This window comes from Spea bombifrons, chromosome 7, assembly GCF_027358695.1.
Source record: "Spea bombifrons isolate aSpeBom1 chromosome 7, aSpeBom1.2.pri, whole genome shotgun sequence".
Taxonomy (NCBI): domain Eukaryota; kingdom Metazoa; phylum Chordata; class Amphibia; order Anura; family Pelobatidae; genus Spea; species Spea bombifrons.
Genome location: NC_071093.1, coordinates 9,230,655 through 9,242,905, shown reverse-complemented (window position 1 = coordinate 9,242,905; position 12,251 = coordinate 9,230,655). Strand labels below are relative to the sequence as shown.

Genomic DNA, 12,251 nt, shown 5'->3' with positions numbered 1-12,251 from the left:
CAATGACAACGCAAGGTGTAGGTGTTAAATACATATATTCATTTTTTTTAGGTAAAAATGACATTTTTGGAGAAATGGTCCATCTTTATGCCAAACCTGGGAAATCTAATGCTGATGTCCGGGCCCTTACTTACTGCGATCTACACAAGATCCAACGGGAAGATTTATTAGAAGTTTTGGATATGTATCCAGAGTTTTCTGATCAGTTTCTAACAAACCTGGAGCTGACTTTTAACCTGAGAGATGAAAGTACAAAGGTTGGTGTTATTGTTGTCCATATTATTAATATTTAGATTTTCCATAAAACAGATCTGTAAAACATTGAGGAGAAACAACATATGATGCAGTAAGACTTCATCAAGAACACTAGGCCAGGGTAGTCTTCCAGCTTTATAAATTACAATTCCCAAGCTATTTGTGGAAGCATGACATCACAGTTTCCAATGTGCAGTTGTTATTGCAACGTTGTGCTATGACATTACATGGCGCTTCCTTATTCACTCTTAGAAGGTAATGACCATACTAGAAAGGCTCTAATAAAATAAGTAATTTATAGGTACAAAGTGAGAGCTTTTGTACTAGCCCATTGAGCTATCAGTCTGGCAATGGTCAATGTGTCAATGTTCATATCTAAACATAGTGTAGTTAACCAATATACCATGGTTTTGCTACTATATTAACATGGTATTTTTAGACAAGGTGACCATATTAATGGATTATAATCTGTGTGTGTTTCATTAAACAAGGCTGGGCTCATACGATCACATCCAGTGGATGATTTTGTCGAAGAGAGCTGTAAACTCCGCAGAAGAAAATTATCATTTAAAGGGAAATCAGATGAAGGTAATGTGTTTATTTTTAGTTTCTTATTTAGATGTTTTTAAGATTTATTTATGTAGCTCTCTATTATGTGTTGTTTTTACACACTGTGCAATTATGTTTTTTCCATATTTTCTTTCGATTATTCAGAAATAATAAGGAGTTTTCTATTTTATTATGCAGATGCAGTATAAAGAAGAACCGAAGCGTAGTATAAGCCTGTGTTAAATGAAATTATGTTTTTTTCATTTCCTTGTTGAGAATTTTCTTTTACTATTTTACTTTTGGTAAGGGTATAGGGGCCATAGTGGGGAGGCCTAAAATATCAGAATACATTGAACTACCTAGAACTCAAATAAGAGTTGAAAGTGCCATAGGGTACCAAAGTGCCCACTCATTCTTGCTTAGCTTCACATTATCTCACAGTTTAGCACATGTGGTTTCATACTGCTTCGTGTGGTCCATGGCAGGACCCTCAAAGTTCATGCATGATGCATTTCTCACATACAGACCCTCCTTGTGGTTTTCATAAAGCTACTAGGCCTTGTGTGGGTTAAGCTTTGGAGTAAAGCCATTTAAAAAGAAAGAAGGCCAAACTGTGTGCAATAAAAGAGCGGAAAATGTGTTTAAATTGTACAAATAAAATACATTATTCTCATAATGGCATATATAGCTCTCAAAACATCACATACAAGTAAAAAGGTTCAGTTATGAACCTCTAACTGCACCCTCTAAGAGAATAGTATCCCTTTTCAGCTACTTGAGATTTTGGGAGGTATGAGATGTTTTGTTACGACCTTAATTTAGTTTATTTGGCACTTATTAACCCTCACTACTAGTAGAGTGCACTGAATCAGTAACACTGACCCATGGACTTCTCGGCTTGTTACTTAGTGCTTCTCTTCCTATCTTTTGCACTATATAGTTGATGAGTGAAATGATTTGTTTAAAGCATGAAGCGTATCGTGAACATTGTCACTTTCCATAAACCATTCAGGACTGGCAAAGTGCTTAATTAGCAGGTTTTATGGCTTAGTTGCTTTTTGTTATTCTTGGCAAAGCTAACGATATGAATTCGAGATATTCCAGGTTGTGTAGCCCGTGGGTTTTTAAGCGTGCTAGCAAAAGTCAGAAATAGATTCTAAGTTGAAATATCAGACACCTGCAGATAATTAGCTGTTGTATTTAAATTGGAGGCAGATCTACCAGTTGTTCAGCAGATGCAACTCAACAGGTCCAGCGGCCCGTGGGGGCCCAATGCAGGTGGCAGAGCATGTGGTAAAATGGTATTACATTATACTCACTTATATGGTTAAATACAGTCATGATCTGCTACAGCTGCATGTTCTCTCTGTACATTGTAAATGGGCACAAGTTACAAAAAACACGGCTCATGACATTGATAAATAAGGAATTAAAGGTCCTTGGGTTGAAGCATTACGAACGTCCCAAGCTGCTTGTTAATGTAAAATTTTACTCTTCTTAAACCACAATGAAAATGACTAATGTTACTGCTACTCAGCTGTAGCGGAACACCCCTCGGACGACCAGTTTTGTCAAGTGTTTCAGTTAGGGAAGACTAAAACGTGGTATGCCAATGAAGGCCAGTGACCACCTTGGAGGTGATCTATGTCAAGCTGTTGCACACCTCTTGCCTATTGGATAAAAAATAAAAAATAAAATACCCAAACTATACAGGATACAGGGGATAGTGAGTTAAAAATAAAAAAACATGAAAAGAAAAAAAATGATACATCGCCCCACTTCCACCCTTAAGTCCTCCAGGTAGTAGATCAAAGATGGCTCAAGAAAGTAGCTCCAGAGGGTGATCAAGAGTTTTTCAGCAGAATACACTTCTGAAAAGGGTTAACAAAAAGCAAAACCGCTATCATAGGGTAAGAGATAACCAAATTCCACTTTCCAGAAATGTTTTAAGAATTTAGAAAAACAGCTTTAGAAAAAATTCTGAAAATGTGTACCTGAAAAAACTAAGATATTGCAATATTTCCAAGCCAGCATCCGTTTTCTTACATTCTATATGCAGGAATGGGGTATTTGGTCTTAGAAATTGTGGCTTTCACACAAATCTAGATGTGATATTTGATGTATATCCAGCATCAGACACGTTGGCTTTGTTGCAGCATATGGTATTATGCTCTTGGAAAATGCTTCTCCAAACGTTCTTTTAGATCATTTTTCTTGTTCTTGATAGTGTCATATGCATGAGTGAATATCATATTTTTGCGTGAATCATATTTGGATGAGATGTTATCAAAAATACCAGGCTATCTTTAGATTTTGGCTTATGTAGTGAATATGGTAATAGTAAAATGATGGGTTATATCTTCCGATACGAGGCAAAGTAGGCAACTATCATTGCTGGAAGCAGGATCTGGGTGGTTGAAATCAAGTGGAGCCCATTCTAAAATGTAACTCTAAGTAGTGGTTAAACATGACCCTTAATCAGTGGCTTAGGGTGGCAGCTCCAGATGCAGCATTTAGGTTACTCTTGGGTGATTGCCACTCTTGACATGCCCCAGCTCTAAATAGGACAGTTGGAAAGAGCAGAGATTATCCCTGCTATTTTGCTTTGGTTAGTGAAGGCCCTTAAAGTCTTTAAGGACGTAGTAAAGTAAATACAATATTGTAGCATTAAGAAAATATGTCTCTAAACTGAGAGCTGTTTCTGAAGACACATGTATGGGAATAACAAATCTAAACTTTCACCCATATCTAAATTTAAGTTCCACTTTCTTGTAAAAACACACAAAAACACTAAGTGGGAGGCTCTGATATCAAGAAAAGCCGTAGATCATGAATGAGTCATCTGTAAACTGTGTGGCAATGAGAATCCGCAATTTCAGCCAGAGGGAGAGATAGTGTGATCTCAGGTAAAGTTTATCACTGGTTTTCAGCTCAAATTATCCATTATTGTGGGTGCCAGAACCCGTATCAACTACAACTGAAATGAACTTTATCACAGGTAATCTCAGTACCCAATGTCCCTGGGATTGGATTAAAAATCAGGTTCATTAACAAATACCCCACCAGGTATAATCTAAAATAACTGGCAGAGAGTGGACATTTGATTCTAGTGTCATATATGGACTCACCAAGGAAGAATATAATGTACTTTACTATGTATCTATAACCTGTTGAAAAAAATGAAAGTACTTAGCGTTAGGAGAAGCTGACGCGCATTGCCGCCTCCATGCTAATGTTTAAGCAACACATCAGTGGCAAGAAAGGGTTCATTTTAAAATTAATGGTAGTACTTTCTGCGCAAAACACTTCTGCAGCAAACCTATGAGCTGGGGATGGTAAAAGAGGGAAATGCACATGCACTAACACACTCTCCTTCACTTTAATACCTTACATACTTTTATGATTTTGCACATACACATTCACTCTAACCTCATAATACATACACATATACACACACTCTCCCACTCTCATCACCAGTGGGGCTTTTCAGCTCTCCCCTTCTCCTCCTCCCTCTTACCCCACAGGGTGCTTCTCCATACTAGCTGCCACGCTGCTGCCTCCCTACTACCATGAGGTCCCATTATATGTGCTACATGACCCCTCTCGGCTCCTTGGTTAGCAGGCATCTGGGTGCATTTGCAAAGGGGAAATAAAAACCGATCACTTAAAGAGAATACTCAGCTATCATATCCATTAAAGTGGATAGAATCTCTTAAGTGTACCTTTAAGGTTTTTGGTGCCCTTCAGTTGAAGCACACATTGAAAAGGTTATTGATCTTTTTTTTTTGTATTTACTGGATGGTTAATGTGGAATCTTGTCACTTTTATAATATCCCATATTTGAAAACATTACTCAGGGTTGTTTATTGCTGTAATATTATTTGGAAGGCAAATGTATATTAAATGTTAGTTCAATCTTAAAACTGTACATCTGTCCCATCAATGAAATTGCCATGTTTTGTGTTCTTCTAGATTGCAGCGAAGACAACAGTTTGGATGGCTCGGAAAATACAGTGGATAACGCTAGACACGCTACAAAAAAGAATCCCGATAAGAAAAAAAGTGGGTCATCTTCTTTGGTGTCCTCCATTAATGAACAAAAACCATTATTTGCTGAAGTTGGTGGTTATTCGTCAATTTTCACAAAAGCTACAGCACTTCAGTTTGAAGAAGCAGTATGTCCTGATAAGATAAACGCTGGCAAAAGAAGCTTGTCTTACAAAGGTAAAGTATAAGCCGTACTAAATCACAAGCACTGTTACACTAGTACATTAGATACTTTTTATCTCTTTGTTCTATCTTAGGTATCTAAAACAGAATCACACCCCTGTTCCATCCCTGCCACCAGGGAGTGCTCTTCTCACTAGGTGCACGTGCGGCAAATAGACTGTAATAGAGTCATTGGGGTCTATTCACCAAAGGGAGAATTGGCAGGAGAATTTCCAGAAGAGTTGACATTGTAACTCTTCGGCTTCATTATGCATGGTGAAGGGCCAACCCTGGTGAGCTTCTGCTGCTGTGTAATGTATAGTTAAATTAGTTAAATTAGTGAGATTTAGCCAATGGCTTTTCACACGTTTAGGCCAGCTCAGCCATTGTTGCTGAAACTATTTGCCACTGTTGGCCCTTGAAGAGTAGAACCACAACTCTCCTGCAAATTCCCCTGACACCTTTAGTGAATAAACTCCTTAGTCTGTGATAGAACTCTACAGAATCCTGGATTGAGACTGCCCAATTGATGGGGACAGGCAACAGGGCTGATGGCCCAATGTAGTTCTATGACACAATGGCTACACTTGGCACAGCTCCATCCCCTGTAGGATTTTTGCCAAAAGACAGAGCTAATAATCAGGAATGTGTAATATAAACGAACCAAAGCGTAAGGTTTAAAAAACTATTTGACAAGACGGAAACAAGATAATAAGCGCATATCACAAACTAGAACTTGTCACCTATGTCATAATGTCAAATACATTGTATTTATCACTCCTCCGTGTACTGGTTTGAAGTTGGCATGCGTGATAAGCTTTTCATATTTCTTGGTACAAAAATTTCTCAAAAAAAAAGGATTTGCAGCATCAGAAAATTGACGTCAGTTGATTCAGCCGAATCTAATTTTCACGGGAATGATTGCAATACACGAAGTCGTGTTTGTGCACGCAAGCCACTCAATGCTGTGGATAATAAAGATGTTTCTTTACGTATATTCAGCGGTCATTTATCAACGTGTGACTGAATGAACTTTTTCAGGAATGGCAGAAAATTCTTTTTTTTTTATTAATGAGGCGTGATGTATTTTAGGTTTTTCAGTATTGCTATTATTATTTCTGACAATAAGCCACAAGCATCTAGTTCCAAAACTTGCGATTGCGGACTTTTCTAACTGAAAGCATCTTCCGATGGATTTATTTAGGCTGAAATATTGTATGCCTGCAGCCATAGCAACCCTCACCAAGGCAACCCACTGCACATTTTAGACTGAGCTAAATTTAGCAAGTCTGAGAAAAAGGTGTGCGTTTTTCCCAAAGCTTATGCATGATCCAAATGTGTCTTTTGTTTTGGAATATTATTTAAAAATTCTATAATCCTTTTATTAGAATTAAATTAGAAAAGCTTTCTGAGATTTTTCTATAAACTTGAAATTGGCACTATGAAATATGTACATTTATAAAAATATATATTTTAAATAATGAAATAAATGCACAAAACCATTGTACGATAGAAAACAGATTCAAGACGATTTTGTAAAAAATACAAGGGTGGTTTTGGATCTCCCCAACTGGCCAAAGCATAAGTTGTGTGCGGGGAGGAATAGGGCAATCAGGCACCCAGTTATGCAGCAGAGGGGCTGCGGAACTGCCACCCAAGGCTACAATACACCACTGGTAATGCCTCTGTATAGTATTGACATATTACGTAATCAAGTTAGGTTTTTAGAAATTGTAGCGCGTACAAGAATTTAAAAATCTTGCCTCATCCCATTTTCCAGAGGAGATGAAGTCGGTCCCTATATAACATTCCAATAAGAGACGTTATATATGATATGTTGTACAATTGACCTTTCTGGCATCAAATTCTGTGTTTTAATGTTATGTTTCTATGACAGTAGATAAGATCCATTCAGCCCATCTAGCCTGTCCATTATTTCTTGCAGTTAAAAACCTGAAACCTTTTTTGTTTTGTATATTGTGGAACCTTTCCTAATCTTATTTGCTCAAACCCTGTTTTTGATTAATTGTTTATTCTGGGTGAAATGGCACATTGAAAGCAGGATTGTCACATTACAGACTATTAATATTCCTAACCTTTACACCTATATACGACGTGTGTTGCTTTTTTTTTTTCTTTTCCGCTCCTATTTACAGATTTTGCTGGGTAAAACATTTGCCGTTAATGACTTACATTCTTTAACATTCAAACAAAACCTCATTATTTCACCTCGAGATGGTTATAGTTTGCAAAGAAAAAAAACATGCTGGAAAACTCAGCTGGGTGGATGTTTCTTCAATTAGTGAGATAGGCGCACACGTCAATCAGCTTTTGGCTTAAATCAGCATCAAGTTGTTACCAAACCAACGCTACTCTCTGATCATATTCACCTGCACCGTGATCAATAGTGCTTTCTAAGTCCGCTGTTTCTTGGTGTAATAAAGATTATGCTAAGAGAATTATCTGTTACATGCATTCTTCTTGTCCCTTGTGGTCTGGTTTATGAATGGTAGAACGTCATCAAGATGAGTCATGCTATGGAAGATATAAGAGGTTTTCCTAGGCATTGAAAAATGAGATTATTATTATTACCAACAATTGAAATGACCTGATAATTGAGATGAAGATTTCGGTTCTGGGTATTCGATAGAGCGTGCGGTTCCACCTACTCTTCTTCATTGAACACTTTTACTGTAGAGCTAAATCCAGGATTAGTAACATCAGTCTTAGTCCTGCTGAATTGCCTAAATAATTCCATAATCATGTAAAATTTGGCTCGTTTATAATTCTTGCCAAGGAAACGTAATTGTCGTGTGCCATCAAGGCAACCGCTGACAGGTTGTTGCCATAGAAACTAAAAAAATCTCTAAAAAGTTTCTGTATTATTTTTTTCCTGAGATCTGCTAAGGTTTATTTGCTTAATATACTTAAGAATGTAATTATGGTATTTTCTTACCATTTTTTAGACATAGCCACGATGAGAAGCTGGGAAAGAGTGGATACGGTGCCCAGCGATAATATAACAAAACACATAGCATTAAATCATGTCGCGTGGAGAGAAAGTGAAGCTGACAATGAATTTACATACGCAGAAGTGGAGCGCCGGCTCGATTTAATACAGGAGCAAATGAACAGGTAATTTTGTTTGACCCACTGGGGTTTATTCACTAAAGCGGGAGTTTACAGGAGAATTGTGACATCACTATACTTTATGAAGGTCCAACCCAGTAAGCTTCTTCTGCAGTAAGAGCTTGGCTGGCCCTGTATAATGCATAGTTGAAACAGTGAGTTCTATTGAAACTCTCCTCATCCACTAAATTAAGTATTATATAGGGCCACCATAGCCCTTTTTGCTTCATAATGAAAGGTAAATGAGAAAACTCCAGAAAACTCTCCTGCCAACTATGTCGTTGGTGAATAAACCTCATTGTCAGTAACAACATTTATCAGGAAGCTAATATATCAACATATCCAGCCTACATGTGCATATTGAGCTACGTATGTCTGATTTAAACATTATCTCTGAAACCTTCTGGGCTCCAGGGATTTTATCCATTGTATTTTGTAGCTAGCTCAATCACTTTTTTAATTTTTTAAGGCAGCAGTGGGTTTAACACCGTTCCAACCTTCTAATGCAAAGGCAAAAAGGAATCTAGTCATCCTGTCCATTGTTGAGATGGAATAAAGCTTCTAACGTAAATGGTTCCACTTCTAGAGAACTTGTATCTGCTTGTGGTGGGCCAATCCGGGCAGCAACCTGGTCCAATTCTTAATGGTGTTGAGTTAAAAAAAAAGTTTTTGATTGACACAGGGTCACACAGTCTGAAGCTGCTCTTATTGTAATGGAGGGGCCAACTGGTAATATACTTACTGGTGTGTCTCTGTTACTTGAATACGGATGACTTAACAATAGCTTTACCTTTCGGACAAGCAATTGTTTTGATAACCCACCTTTAGTTAGTTGCTACAGAATAATCTCAAATTAATAATGAATGATATTTAAAGTGTTTTATGATCATCTGATTTACATATTTATGTATAAAGACCTCAGCTCCAGAGTTTTGTTATTCGTTGATGTTTTCAGGAACTCGAGAAGACCATTAAAATAGGTCATTAGCAGGTGGACATGTCTAAATGTGTATGAAACTGGAATTTAATGTAATGGATATATGTTCATACATTTATCATTGGAATTTTGGGATGTTCTTTCCCAGAAATACATGTATTACCTCTAATCAAAACAAATACACAGGGATGCTATTATGAAATATTCCATTTACATTTTGTAGAATATTCTAGAACTCAGACATGATTTATTTTTGAGGAATGGTTTTCCTTTTGAAAATTGGTACATTTACGGCATCTTCAAAAAACACTGTATTGTATATTGTAAACTTAAATATAGAACATAATATATTTTTTTTATTATTTCTCTTATTTTTCGAAATACCTATTTTTCGTCCAAGTTTCTTAAGTTAAGTGGAAAAATGTGAAAACATGCCCTATGTTTAATCACTAGTAATAAACCTTAATAAAACAAACTGCAGTGCATGCCCCCCCTCTAGTGGCTATTCTGGATACTGTCCTTTTCTGTACAGAAATGCAAAAATGTCACAATTTGCCCATTTTAATTTATATTATATACTATATACTTATAGATAGTGCTTAAATACTTAAAACACAGGTGCCTATTGATACAATTAGATTAATGATAAAATAATTACAAAAAATTAATTTTAAAAATATTTAGAATTCTACTTTTACCAATGGAGTGCATTTAACATGACAACATCGGCAAGTCCGCCCCGGGTGACAACATCGGCAAGTCTGCCCCGGGTGACATTCATCAGGGGGGTGCCAGAGGCCCCAAGTCTCCTGGAAATTCCTTCCCTCTCAATGTCTCCCTACCTTCTCGGCGAAAGGACACAGGTACACGGCGTCCTTGTACCTGTGTCCTTTCCTGCAGCTCTGCTTCTTCTCTTGCCTCTTCTTGTTCTTCCATCTTTTTTCCTTCGTACGTTTCTCTATAAACCAGAACTCATGGAGCACTTCCGCAAAATGGCGGAGCCTCCGGGCATACCTTTTCCTTGATTGGAGGAACCGGAGAGAGACTCCATGTGGCCTTGCCTTTTTTGTGAAAGTACTACGAGAGTCCAGACAAATGCAGACAGATTCGCGGAGAACGAGATGTGCAGAAACGCTTCTCTTATTCTGTGACTCTCTCTTCATTATTCATTATTATTATTATTATTATTATTATTTCCTGAAGCCAGTTCCTTGCATAAAGAGTATTGAACTTTTGCATTATACAGAGCTAGCTTAGCCCTTCTTGGAAAGGTTGGCCCTTTATGATAAATTGTGAAGTGGACAGAGAAAACTATGACTCCCACTTTAGTGAATAACCCTCCAAGATGAGTTGGTTTCATTCGATTTGAAGATTAACAAACTCACTGTATACCATCATATTATTTTTATGTGCAGGTTAGAATCACAAATGACAACAGATATTCAAGCAATTCTTCAGCTCCTGCAAAAACAGACGTCTGTTGTTCCTCCAGCATACAGCATGGTGACAGCCAACGTGGACAATCAAGAGTCTGATGTGAGACCATCGCATTCTGAAGGGTCCATCAAAACTGACAGAACTTTCTGTCAATCACAGGTTAGTGTGCCATGGAAATACACATTACTTTACACAAATTAAATGAATTTAAGTCCCACGGGAAAAAATTTTTTTCCTCTTTTTTCCGCCAAAATAGCGGCGCTTGCAGTGATAACGTCCTCTCCCTGATTTTCCAATGTGGGCAGATGACATCACCGTAAACTATGTCATTTTGCCCTAAGTTTAACTCAGGGCATTATGGAGGTGCTTCCGGTGATGCCCCCCCCCCCTCCCCGGTCCTCTGATTCAATTGAAAAAATGCCTGATCAGCATGTAGATAGTTCACATGAATAAATTATTTTTTTTATGTATTATTCAACCAATTCACAGAGCCCAAAGTGTGCAGAACTTGAGAAGTCAAGACTGAAATCCAAAGAACCCACGTCAAGCGGAATCCATTTAAACGCAGCTTCCGACAACAGCCTGCCCACATTGTTAGACCGACGTCAACAAGGTCCGCTTGAAGGTCCTCCTGGACAGTGTTCGTCTAACCTCCATCCAGTTAGACACACGTCTTTGCCCGACTCTTCCACAAACAGCATAGGAAATGTGGGCCTCCACAGGCATGAGTCTGATCCTGGTCTTCCTGGGAAATAATCCTAAAAGGGTTAATTTTATATTTTCACGTCAAATAAAATGTAAGTGCTTTTAATGGCTGTTTTCCTCTTTGTAATGAAAATCCACTTTACTTGACTCAGGGGCAAAATGGATATCTAATATGCAAACGTACTGTATATTTTGATACATTCGAAAACCTATCAAAGTACAATTGAAAAGACATGCTGTAAAATTATGTAAAGACTGTATGCTTAAAACTTAATACTGCCAGCATCTCAAGGCACCTTATATTTTTTTATTATTTTTTTAACCACTTGCATGTTATTAAATGGCTTTGTTTTTTAAGCGCATGATGAATGACATTAAATTATTCCACCAAGGTGTTAATATAAAGGCGTGAATGCTTTCATATCTGTCTTGCATCAACATTGTTCTGTTTCCAAGCTCATGCAGACAATTCTTTGAAGTTTATTCACAAAAGTTGGAGTCTGCTAACTAACGTTACTATGTATTAGGAAGAGCCATCCTCATTTAGGTGACCGGGGCCCATATAGTGCAGAGTTAGATTAGCGAGATAAATAAAGAAAACAACATCCCATGTTACTTTTAGAATTGAAATCACGTTTGATTAGAAACACAATTCCTAGTGCTACTGAATTTCCAAACCCATAAATAATTATTTAATCTTCACACATTTTGCCATATTTATAATTTTACAGGAAATGCTTAATTGTTACGTGACACAAAGAACAGGTACTGATAGGCTGTTTTTATAGAAATTGAAGATTTTTTTTTTTAGAAAGTTCTTTGTTGCTTAACATATAACTATACTTTATGCAAGGTCCATTTAGTCTCTGGCAGGAGACGCTCGGTGTGGGGATGGTTCTTTAAAATGCCTTTTTTGGTAAAATAGCAAACTACCAGTTTTGTGATTAAACCGGACTGTTTCATTTTTAGCCATTAATGTAATAATAAAGATATGGACAGTATTTTCAGTTTAAATTCTGTCGTATAAAAG

The 12,251-nt window shown here is 37.3% G+C and overlaps 1 protein-coding gene across 1 annotated transcript in view; it reads left to right on the top strand.

Annotated features, from left to right (window-relative positions):
* The window catches only part of KCNH7 (potassium voltage-gated channel subfamily H member 7), a 112,975-nt gene extending 100,992 nt beyond the window's left edge, over positions 1 to 11,983 (top strand). The window contains exons 11-16 of the mRNA XM_053470469.1: positions 52 to 257; positions 747 to 843; positions 4,777 to 5,028; positions 7,980 to 8,148; positions 10,495 to 10,675; positions 11,006 to 11,983. Coding sequence (XP_053326444.1) covers positions 52 to 257; positions 747 to 843; positions 4,777 to 5,028; positions 7,980 to 8,148; positions 10,495 to 10,675; positions 11,006 to 11,272 — 1,172 coding nt within the window. The 3' untranslated portion in view covers positions 11,273 to 11,983. The remainder of the gene's footprint in view (positions 1 to 51; positions 258 to 746; positions 844 to 4,776; positions 5,029 to 7,979; positions 8,149 to 10,494; positions 10,676 to 11,005) is intronic.
* Positions 11,984 to 12,251: the final 268 nt, after the last annotated feature.